Source organism: Schistocerca serialis, chromosome 1, assembly GCF_023864345.2.
Source record: "Schistocerca serialis cubense isolate TAMUIC-IGC-003099 chromosome 1, iqSchSeri2.2, whole genome shotgun sequence".
NCBI classification, from domain to species: domain Eukaryota; kingdom Metazoa; phylum Arthropoda; class Insecta; order Orthoptera; family Acrididae; genus Schistocerca; species Schistocerca serialis.
This window is the reverse complement of record NC_064638.1, coordinates 1,176,404,279-1,176,416,957: the sequence shown is the minus strand read 5'-3', so window position 1 is coordinate 1,176,416,957 and position 12,679 is coordinate 1,176,404,279. Positions and strand designations below refer to the sequence as shown.

The window sequence follows — 12,679 nt, the reverse complement described above, 5'->3', positions numbered from 1 at the left end:
TGTTCACTACTCTGCCTTCTGCAACTCTATGCAACAGACATTGCTCTTCACAGACAATGTACAAATGCTTTTTGGAACTTTGTAAGTCTTATAGACAATGTAGCCAGGTAATACGACTGGACTGTGTCTCCTGGTACTACTTCATTCAGTGACTGTACAGCTAAAATGTAATTACAGTGTACTGGTCACTATATAAATGCATTCAGTGTGTTCTATACTACAAAATATGTCTGCAAAATGAACATCTGTTACCATTGATACTTAAAGTAATCATCTGCATAACCTGTATTTTAATTGTGCAAAATTTTCATACAGATTAAAATACATATTGTGAAACCAGTTGTCAAAACAAGAGAAACAGATGATACAGACAATTTAGCACAGAGCTGTTTTCTTACTATCATCATTTTCAGAGGTGATGTAAACAAAATGGTAACAAATTTGACGAAAAATGTTTTTTTGCCAGACTCATAGATTCCAAAGGTCTTGGAAGAAAGTACAATTTATTGTCTCATGTGCTAGTTCTTGGGAGGAGGTCTTTGGTTTCTGGCCTACTGTTTTCCTCCTATAACAGTTTTATATTACTAAACTTAACAGATGATTACATATTTTTGTATTAGCTTTTGCGAATTACACTACCATTATTTAAACTTTGTTCTTTTCAATGTCTCTTTCTTCACTCATTCTTACAGCCATTTATCCTTCCTATCAAGCCTAACCTTTACCAAAAGCTCTAGGACAGGAAATTATTGCTTTTGAAAGACTAAAGTTTAGAGTCAACTACCTCATGTTTCCTTTCGTCCAGTCATTTGGAATTTGTTCCATAGTTGGTTATGTTTGTTTTGTTTTTTAGATACTTGGCCGCACGATTAGAGTGGATCATGTTGCAGACTACAAACCACCTAAAGATTCTGAAAAACTTGATACAGAGACAAGGAAACTGTATTCAGAAGGTTGTGCACCAAAACTTACATCGGAATCAGACAAGGAATCTGGGCAGGAAGCTAAAAATCCAAAAAAAGGTGTGTCCCATGATGTCTTAGTACCACAAGATTTTACTGTATGCAATGTGTGTACCACCAGAATACTAGCATAAGAACTTTTACTTTTGCACTTGACTTTATATAAATCAGTTTCTTCATAGTGAATGTCCCACCCCCCTTCCCAATCCCACCTACACTGTTATTTCACATGTGAAGCGCACACACCCCAACTAACTTTTCCTTGTCCTTTGACACCACTCCATTTTTCTTGATGTCCTACCTTGTGATTCTCCTTTAATGGGATTTCACAGTTCCATTAGAACATATATTGTACACTTGACAGCACAAAAAAGGGAGGAAAATCACAGCCAGAATCAAAGTCCAGTGCAGTAATGACACAAATGATATGCAATTGGTCTTTTCTAGATTATGTTGAGAATGTGAGGAAGATTAATGATTGCTTTAAATATTAGCAAAAATGGTTCTTTCTGTATTCTAGACCTATTCCAAGAAGACACAAAAGATTTTCTACAAATAAAGAACCCTGTTGCTAGCAATGGAAAATCGAGGGCCATCTAGGGGAATCCTTCCCTACTGTCCATTGTCCTAAACCTATCACTTGGTTTAGATTTGCTGATGACATCTTTATAATCTGGACGAGGGTGAGGACACCCTGTCCACATTCCTCCAGAGCCTCAACACCTTCTCCCCCATTTATTTAACCTGATCCTCCTCAGCCCAACAAGCCACCTTCCTCGATGTCAACCTCCACCTCAGCACCTCTATCCACATCAAACCTACTAACCACCAACACCTCTACTTCAAGAGCTGCTGCCCATTCTACACCAAGAAGTTCCTTCCATACAGCCTAGTTGCCATGGTCATTTCATCTGTAGTGATGAGCAGTCCCTCTCCAAGTATACCAGTAGTGGTTTCACTGACTTCTTCGCAGACTGAAATTTCCTTCCCAACCCTGTCCAGAAACAGATCTCCCATGCCTTCTCTCACCACTCTCACCATCCCCATAGTCTGACAACAAAGGTGCACTGCTCTTGTGACTCAGTACCACCCAGGACTGACTCAGTACCACCCAGGACTGGAGCAACTCAGTCATTTTCTGCCAGGGTTTCAATATCTAACATCCTGCCCGTCCCACCCATCCCACATTGGTATTCCGCCACCCACCAAACCTGTTGATTATTATTGTGCTGGCCTACCGCACTTCTACTCCCAATGCCTTGCCTCATAGCTCATATCCCTGCGATAGACCCAGATCAAGGCCTGTGCGACGTGTCTTGCCCTCTACCACCTACTCCAATTCTGACACTGGCATCTCCTAACACATCAAAGTCAGGGCCAGCTGTGAAAGCTGGCATGTATTGTATGAACTTAGCTACAACCACTGTGCCACATTCAACATGGGAATGACTACTAACAAGCTGTATGTCCACATGAACAACCACCGACAGACTGTTGCCAGGAGACAGCTGGGCTGCCCAGTTGCTGAACATGCCACCCAACAGGAATTGCTTCACTTTAATGATAGCCTGTGGCTTCTGTTTTCTTCCCACAGGCAGCACTAGCATCTTCCCCCAACCTCACCTCCCACCTCTCCCATCCCCCACTCTATGCCACCTCCTTACCACCCATCACCTGCCCCAGCAGATTGCTGCTCATTTCAGAGAGAGTCACAGCCAGCCTCAGTTTTTGTTGTGTGTATGTGTCCAAGTTCTACTCCTGAGGAAAGACTTTATCTGAAAGTTTATATATTTGTAGCATTCTTTTCTTTGTGCCTGTGTATGACTCAAAGCTTTCTCTATTTGGTGAGTAGCAAACTATCCTTTTCATATTATTATTATATGTTATGAATACACTAAATAGACCCTTAACAGGGAAATTTGTGCTGGTCATCACTGTAACTGAATGGTCAAGCTGTAGGCTTTCTATGTAAAGGGACAGAAGATTAATTCCATGTTTAGTTGCAAAAGTTTTTTTTTTCCTTGCCATAAGAGACAAGTACTGCTTGAAAAGCATCCCTCTATTCAGATGATATGCAAGCAATTTTCCACACACACAGAGCTTGTGACACTTCTGATCTCACTTGTGAATGTGACTATGATAAATCTGGCAGCGACATTTGCTGTTAGCCCATGTGCACGTGATTGCCTGAAATCTGCAAAAAAATTACAATATTAATAAAAAATTAAATCCTTCAAAGTCTAGCAGAAGGGTAAATCATATCAAAATCATTCAGGCCACACACCAGGAGCAGCACAAATACTGTGGTTTTATTATGATCATATAACTGAAATCTGCCAAGGAGAGCTACACCTAATGACCTATCAATTTCAGTGTGCTTTAAGAGACTGATGGGACCACTAAAAAGTAACTCTTATAGTTTATTAACCTTAGCTTTCCAAAAAACAGATTATTTGTAACTCATGTTGTATATTTTTGTTCAGGCAGTCTCTTCCCGAACCTGCAAACTGCATATAGTTTTATTCTTACCTGTGTTGTTATATTCTCCCATAAATTTTGCAAAATGCTGTAGTGTTTGTTGGGCGTGATATGGATTAATGAATGAATATTTAATAGGTTGTTGTTAGCATCTTACTTGGTATGAATATTGCCTTGATTATAGTGATAAATGGTTTTCTCTTTTCCTTGTATGCTTCCTGTTAGAAGGAAATGTAACATTGCAACTACTGTTTTTCTTCAGTAGTTGATGCCTTTTGTGTATATAATCCACATATTCTCTACAAACATTACAATATACTTTGGATAACATCAGGCATTAAATTGGAATGTCCAATATGAAACCACTAAATTCAGGTTTTTACAAATAATATAGCTTCATTATGATATTTCGTTAACAGTTAATTTGTTTGAATTCAGTCAGAACTATTGTCAGAGTTACATTTTAACTGAGGGCTTTGGGCTTCTTCAGTGTAGGCTGGTGATGTTAGGTGCTCTCACATTCGCGTCCATGCAGCTACTGCTTCTTACCTACATCAAAGAGGAGAAGCATTGAGTCATTGACAGGCACACACAAAAGAGAGTGAAAACTTTGCTAGCTTTCGAAAGAAACCCTTGGATGGGCTAGAGTGCATGGTGGACCTACACATGCATGTCCACCGCCCCCCCCCCCCCCCGACACACACACACACACACACACACACATATATATATATATATATATATATATAAAACAAAGATGAGGTGAGGTGACTTACCAAACAAAAGCACTGGCAGGTCGATAGACACACAAGCAAACACAAACATACACACAAAATTCAAGCTTTCGCAACAAACTGTTGCCTCATCAGGAAAGAGGGAAGGAGAGGGGAAGACGAAAGGAAGTGGGTTTTAAGAGAGAGGGTAAGGAGTCATTCCAATCCTGGGAGCGGAAAGACTTACCTTAGGGGGAAAAAAAGGACAGGTATACACTCGCACCCACGCACATATCCATCCACACATACAGACACAAGCAGACATATTTTATATATATATATATATATATATATATATATATATGATGTCAATATAATGGAAGGAAACATTCCACGTGGGAAAAATTATATATAAAAAAGAAAGATGAGGTGACTTACCGAACAAAAGCGCTGGCAGGTCGATAGACACACAAACAAACACAAACATACACACAAAATTCAAGCTTTCGCAACAAACTGTTGCCTCATCAGGAAAGAGGGAAGGAGAGGGAAAGACGAAAGGAAGTGGGTTTTAAGGGAGAGGGTAAGGAGTCATTCCAATCCCGGGAGCGGAAAGACTTACCTTAGGGGGAAAAAAGGACAGGTATACACTCGCACACACGCACATATCCATCCACACATACAGACACAAGCAGACATATTTAAAGACCTTATATATATAGACCTTATATATATATAGACCTTATATATATATTTAAAGACCTTATATATATATATATATAATGGAAGGAAACATTCCACGTGGGAAAAATTATTCCACGTGGGAAAATTCCCCTCTCCTTCCCTCTTTCCTGATGAGGCAACAGTTTGTTGCGAAAGCTTGAATTTTGTGTGTATGTTTGTGTTTGTTTGTGTGTCTATCGACCTGCCAGCGCTTTTGTTCGGTAAGTCACCTCATCTTTGTTTTTTATAAAATATATATATATATATATATATATATATATATATATATATATATATATATATATATATATATATATCTGAGCTCTGAGTGAGTGAGTGTCTCCACTCTAGCCCATCAAATTACTTCTTCTGAAAGCTAAAAAGTTTTCACTCAGTTTTGTGTGTGCCTGTCAACAACTCGGTACTCCTGCTGTTAGGTGAGTGGTCTCTTTTCTCATAAATTATTTACATTCTGCCAGAACTTTCCTTACAATATTTATTATTTAATGCTGTAATTATAACAAAAGTATAACTAATCTTCAGTTTCATTGAAAACCTTTACATTAGCTAAGTGAAAAATGAAAAAGCATAATGTAAATGAGGGGATTTGAACTCACAATTTTCTGGTCAGTAAATTATTGCTCTAATCACTGCGCAACCTACCTCTGTTGTTGAACATAGTAAAGCACTCAAACATGATGACTGTTGACCTAAATTTTTTCTAAAAGTAATGTCTAATGACCTAAACCCTGTGTGCACACATTTAAAAAGTTTAAACTGACAAACATCCTTGTAGGACCACCTTACCCAAAGGAGAACGTCATTCTTCACTTTAGACAATACCCCCATATGTGGTGGCGGTATTCTGCTGCTTTGACTGACAAAAGAACATGTTGAGTTACGTCTGTCATCACATTATTCATTCTGTGTTAGCCAGTGACAGCACACAATTTGAGTCCACTGGCTATTTGTGACTGTGTCATTGCTACTGTGGAGGAAGTGTATTTGGCGGCATTGGAGGCTGGGGCACAATATGAAATTCCAAAGTGCACTGCAGAACCACGGAGGAAATGATATGATGATAACGGAGAATCAGTAGGCTTGTGGGATTTGGATGTTGGTATGTAACACTAACAGTCCAAGATGATGAACTTGTAAGCACATCATGCCAATTTTTTTAAATGTGGTACAGTATAAATATACCACAGCATTTCCCAGGTTGGTTGACATGGTTTGGAGCTGCCTTTTGGAAATTGGACTACAAAGCTAAATGTGCAGCCATCAAAGGGAAGTTGCATGATGATCATTGACTGTACCAATCAGCTTTGATGAGGAGTGTATTTATCATGACTGTCAGAATGTAATAATTTCAAAGGAATCAGTTTTTTCCACGGTGAATGATGGTCCAGTGTGTAGGCTGGATGGTGTCCGTTTTGAATCCAAATGTATCTGTGAGTAATCTTGTGGGGCGCATGTCCCATGGCAATTTGGGGCCGGATGTATTCACAGGATAGATGTCTGACTTAATGTTGTTCAATATACTTCTTTTATGGGTACTGTTAGGATATCAACAATGAGACAACTGTATCATGAGGAATTAAACTGTTTCCAGCAGGAACAGTCTGCTATACATATCAGTTATGATGCAGAGGTGGTTGCAAAATAGAAAATGTGATGTCTCTTCTCGATTGGTCTCCTTATGTGCCATACCTCTACCCCATTGAAAACATAGGATGGAGACAGAGTTGACCATGCTATGAAATTCGATGACAACTTTCGCAGTGTTGCCGTAGCGGCCTGGGAGGAAGTGAGAAATTCCTCATTTATCTTTCAGCCTCTATTTCTTGCAGGTTGCAGATGGGCATTGAGGTGGAAGGCCATTGGATGTAGTTTTAAGTGTACAGAAACCATATGCTGTGTCTTTTGAGGGGCAAAAAAACTATTATTTACACTCCTGGAAATTGAAATAAGAACACCGTGAATTCATTGTCCCAGGAAGGGGAAACTTTATTGACACATTCCTGGGGTCAGATACATCACATGATCACACTGACAGAACCACAGGCACATAGACACAGGCAACAGAGCATGCACAATGTCGGCACTAGTACAGTGTATATCCACCTTTCGCAGCAATGCAGGCTGCTATTCTCCCACGGAGACGATCGTAGAGATGCTGGATGTAGTCCTGTGGAACGGCTTGCCATGCCATTTCCACCTGGCGCCTCAGTTGGACCAGCGTTCGTGCTGGACGTGCAGACCGCGTGAGATGACGCTAAATCCAGTCCCAAACATGCTCAATGGGGGACAGATCCGGAGATCTTGCTGGCCAGGGTAGTTGACTTACACCTTCTAGAGCACGTTGGGTGGCACGGGATACATGCGGACGTGCATTGTCCTGTTGGAACAGCAAGTTCCCTTGCCGGTCTAGGAATGGTAGAACGATGGGTTCGATGACGGTTTGGATGTACCGTGCACTATTCAGTGTCCCCTCGACGATCACCAGTGGTGTACGGCCAGTGTAGGAGATCGCTCCCCACACCATGATGCCGGGTGTTGGCCCTGTGTGCCTCGGTCGTATGCAGTCCTGATTGTGGCGCTCACCTGCACGGTGCCAAACACAAATACGACCATCATTGGCACCAAGGCAGAAGCGACTCTCATCGCTGAAGACGACACGTCTCCATTCGTCGCTCCATTCACGCCTGTCGCGGCACCACTGGAGGCGGGCTGCACGATGTTGGGGCGTGAGCGGAAGACGGCCTAACGGTGTGCGGGACCGTAGCCCAGCTTCATGGAGACGGTTGCGAATGGTCCTCGCCGATACCCCAGGAGCAACAGTGTCCCTAATTTGCTGGGAAGTGGCGGTGCGGTCCCCTATGGCACTGCGTAGGATCCTATGGTCTTGGCGTGCATCCGTGCGTCGCTGTGGTCCGGTCCCAGGTCGACGGGCACGTGCACCTTCCGCCGACCACTGGCGACAACATCGATGTACTGTGGAGACCTCACGCCCCGGTGTTGAGCAATTCGGCGGTACGTCCACCCAGCCTCCCGCATGCCCACTATACGCCCTCGCTCAAAGTCCGTCAACTGCACATACGGTTCACGTCCACGCTGTCGCGGCATGCTACCAGTGTTACAGACTGCGATGGAGCTCCGTATGCCACGGCAAACTGGCTGACAGTGACGGCGGCGGTGCACAAATGCTGCGCAGCTAGCGCCATTCGACGGCCAACACTGCGGTTCCTGGTGTGTCCGCTGTGCCGTGCGTGTGATCATTGCTTGTACAGCCCTCTCGCAGTGTCCGGAGCAAGTATGGTGGGTCTGACACACCGGTGTCAATGTGTTCTTTTTTCCATTTCCAGGAGTGTAGAATCATGAACTGTTTATTTTGTTAATTTTCTGTAGATTAAACAAATTGATGCACTAAAACAAAAACAAAAATTAATTGCTGAAAGTCGGTTTGGATTGGAATCTTGCCATTCTGACGTTGTGTTATCATTCTGTCGGCTACACAACTGAATGTTGAAGTCACTATACTAACTGTTGCAGTATTCAGGCATTTCTTATTGTCGCTCCTCGCGTGACTCCAATTGTCAACTTCAAGCACCTTTTCTGCATCTGAAATCCTAGGAATGGCAGGGAGCAGATTTCCTTGTGTGTTTTTAGATTGTGGGTGCTGTGAGCTGAGAGTCAGTAAGTCGTAACAACTCCCTCAGTTACACACACACAAGTACATATCACCCTTTACTTTTATGAGCAGTGCTGTACCCATAACTTTTTGTGCTGTCATATGTACGTTGATTATGAATTCAAATCTATAATGAAGTAATGACAATATTACTATATATTATCAAATATGAAAGTGTTAATTTTTCATTTTAAAGAGAGGTCACATCTTACTGAAAATGCCTTTAGAGGCTGTAGAAAACTATACCTGTAGATTAACTGACAATTATTAATTACAGAGAAAAAGGAAAAGATGAAGCAGAAGAAAAAGAAGAAGAAGAAAAAACGAAAGAAGGCTAAAGTGCAGAACAGTAGTTCCAGCTCAGAGGAAGGTTCAACCTCAGCAAGTGACTCTGAAGACGAAACTCGTGCAAGCAGTAAAACAAAGAAGTCTCGGAAAAAGAAGACAGCAAAGTCAGAGAGCAGCAGTGCAAGTGATGGAGAAAATATACCTGCTAAAACCAAACGACAGCAGTTGGAGGAAAAAATTAGGGCTCTCGAACGAGCTCTAAGTACTGTGAAGCGGGCAGCAAAGATGAATGAGGAAGCGGCTGATGTTGGTACAGCTCGGCCAAAGGATGCTCATCCTGGGGAAGTTTCCACAGAACGTGTAGATCGTGGCATTGTTTCTAAGAAGAAGGACGCTGGGGACAGTGAAGGTGGCAGAAAGAACACTGAAGAGCGAGGAGTTACAAAACACAGTGAGCAGCCTAGAGACAGAGAACGGGACAGGGACAGGGAAAGAGAGAGGGGTAGAGAAAGAGAGCGTGACTGGGAAAGGAGCAAAGAAAGAAGGTACAACAGAGAGGGTGGAACATCTGGCAGCTGGAGCAGGGACCGAGATGGCCGCAGAAACTAAAGGAAGTTCTATTAGTTAGTCTCTTTCTTGCTGCCAGAAAATTGGACACTGAATGGTACAGTTACTGTTAGAGAGGTGGTGTGAAAACTGTGAGACTGCTGTTGTGGTTTATTAGAGCAGTAAGGAAAATTTGATGTAATTGCATATATGTTGTACTTTTTGTTACTGTTCATACTTTTATGCAATATACACTGATTATAATGTGACTCTGGAGAACAACAGGGTAGCCAACCCATTTAAATTTAATTTGTGTGCTCTTTTATCAATCACTGTTACTGAAATATGTAAGTAGTTTACTGCCATCGTACATAATGGCACAACTGATATGTTCATACTAAATTGCATTAAAGATCATTAAGTACAGTACCTGTTAAGACCGCATCACATTAATAGGTGCCTTGAAGATGATAAAATGAAGGTAATTGTTTATCTGAGACAGTTAAGTCAAGATACTGCCCACAAATAGCATTGGGTGTTGTGATGTACTGTTAGTATCTGTTACCAAGTTACTACAATAATAGTGACTCATCTTTTGAAAAATGAGATTGAAGTGTTGAGTTCACAATCTTTGTTGGGTTATTCACATTCTGTACCTTCAATTGAATCCAGCTGCAGACACTGAAACAAGGCTCAGCCCATTAACTTGTCACAAATCAAAATACTCCGTAGCTTTGTGGGAAGTAATTTCCGTCACTGTGACAGTTTTAAGAATAGTGACATAGTGTAGTGATCCCCAGTTCATTTCCTTTTGATGAAATCTAACATAAAGAGCCTGAAGCAATATTTAAGACTTTTATAATGTCTACCTCAGGTACAAAGTTGCCTGCTTTTACTGATTCATTACATTTAGGAAATTATATTTCCTAAGTGCAAGTGTCAGGGGGTTAGAAACTTTTATTTTATGTCATACTAGTCTCCAGATGTAGAATAATTGGATAAATACCAAAGTGATTTTAACTAAACCATAAACAGTTTCATAAAAAATATTATATTTTACATATCTCAAATAGATATTTCTTTAACAAACCATGTGCCATGTTTATGAAGCCCATAAAATGTGTGTTCATATATGTATCCTGCAAGCCACTGTACAGGGTGCGGTGGAGGATAATATAAAAGGAAAGCTGTCATTAACATGAAAGTCAGTTTGAACACCAGACTGCTTTACTAGACATGCTCATATTGGAGGCAGTATATGTTGCCTTTTTCCAAACTTCTGATTGATTTACTTGGCCAGTTATAGGGGTCCTACAGTTTAACATGAACTGTGAATTGCAGTGCAACTTGACAAACAGTGCCAGGGGTGAAAGAATAAGTCGTCATTCAGCTTGTACAGTTTCCCACCACTAGTGGGTTTGCCTGCAATACAGGCCTCTCCATCATTTCCACCACTTCTGTGCCACTACTCTGGCTCAGTGTTGCTGTCTCTTTCATGTGCTTCTTCCCACTTCTTTTAGCCACCTCTTTGGTCTCCTACCCCCTACCTACATCTTGAACATACCCCTAGACAGCCTCAGCTTCTCTATTTTCTTCAAATGCCCCTAGAATTTTAATCTTTTCCACTAAATATTCCCTAGTACGGATTCCTCATGCGTTTTCTCCATGACCTTTTCATTTCTCATCTTCTGCATACACTACTGGCCATTAAAATTGCTACACCACGAAGATGACGTGCTACAGACACGAAATTTAACTGACAAGAAGAAGATGCTGTGATATGCAAATGAATAGCTTTTCAGGGCATTCACACAAGTTTGGCGCCGGTGGTGAAACCTACAACGTGCTGACATGAGGAAAGTTTCCAACCGATTTCTTATACACAAACAGCAGTTGACCGGCGTTGCCTGGTGAAACGTTGTTGTGAAGCCTCGTGTAAGGAGGAGAAATGGGTACCATCACTTTTCCAACTTTGATAAAGGTCAGATGTAGCCTATTGCGATTGCGGTTTATCGTATAGCGACATTGCTGCTCGCATTGGTTGAGATCCAATGACTGTTAGCAGAATATGGAATTGGTGGGTTCAGGGGGGTAATACGGAACACCATGCTGGATCCCAACAGCCTCGTGTCACTAGCAGTCGAGATGACAGGCATCTTATCCGCATGGCTGTAACAGGTCGTACAGCCACGTCTCGATCCCTGAGTCAACAGATGGGGACGTTTGCAAGACGACAACCATCTGGACGAACAATTCGACGACGTTTGCAGCAGCATGGACTATCAGCTAGGAGACCATGGCTGCGGTTACCTTTGACGCTGCATCACAGATAGTAGCGCCTGCAATGGTTTATTCAATGACAAACCTGGGTGCACGAATGGCAAAACGTCATTTTTTCAGATGAATCCAGGATCTGTTTACAGCATCATGATGGTCACGTCCGTTTTTGGCGACATAGCGGTGAACGTACATTGGAAGCGTATATTCATCATCGCCATACTGGCGTATCACCCGGCGTGATGGTATGGGGTGCCATTGGTTACATGTCTCGGTCACCTTATGCTCGCATTGACAGCACTTTGAACAATGAATGTTACATTTTAGATGTGTTATAACCCATGGCTCTACCCTTCATTTGATCCCTGCGAAACCCTACATTTCAGCAGGATAATGCACGACCACATGTTGCAGGTCCTGTACAGGCCTTTCCGGATACAAAAAATGTTCGACTGCTGCCCTAGCCAGCACATTCTCCAGATCTGTCACCAACTGAAAACATCTGGTCAATGGTGGCCGAGCAACTGGCTTGTCACAATACACCAGTCATTACTCTTGATGAACTGTGGTATCGTGTTGAAGCTGCATCGGCAGCTGTACCTGTACACGCCATCCAAGCTCTGTTTGACTCAATGCCCAGTCGTGTCAAGGCCGTTATTACAGCCAGAGGTGGTTGTTCCGGGTCCTGATTTCTCAGGATCTATGCACCCAAATTGCGTGAAAATGTAATCACATGTCAGTTCTAGTATAATATATTTCTGGTACCGCGCGTCGCGGAATTTGAATCCGCGCCAGATGTCATGGACGTCAAAGACCCATAGAGGTCTCTGCACTATCGCGCCGTAAGCTGTGGCGGGGCATGCCTCCTTGCCCGCTTTTAGTGTGAGGGCGCCACAGTGAAACACGTGGTCCCAGTGGCGAATAGCATTGCCACCAATAACATACTTAAGTGCCTGCCTTGCGCTCAGCCAGCAGTCAAACATCGCGTTGCGTTTCAGGAC

At 42.3% G+C, this 12,679-nt stretch overlaps 1 protein-coding gene across 1 annotated transcript in view; it reads left to right on the top strand.

Moving 5' to 3' along the window:
- Nucleotides 1–9,830, top strand: part of LOC126459696 (RNA-binding motif protein, X-linked 2-like) — a 37,066-nt gene extending 27,236 nt beyond the window's left edge. The window contains exons 4-5 of the mRNA XM_050095878.1: nt 854–1,022; nt 8,845–9,830. Coding sequence (XP_049951835.1) covers nt 854–1,022; nt 8,845–9,464 — 789 coding nt within the window. The 3' untranslated portion in view covers nt 9,465–9,830. The remainder of the gene's footprint in view (nt 1–853; nt 1,023–8,844) is intronic.
- The last annotated feature ends 2,849 nt before the right edge of the window (nt 9,831–12,679 follow it).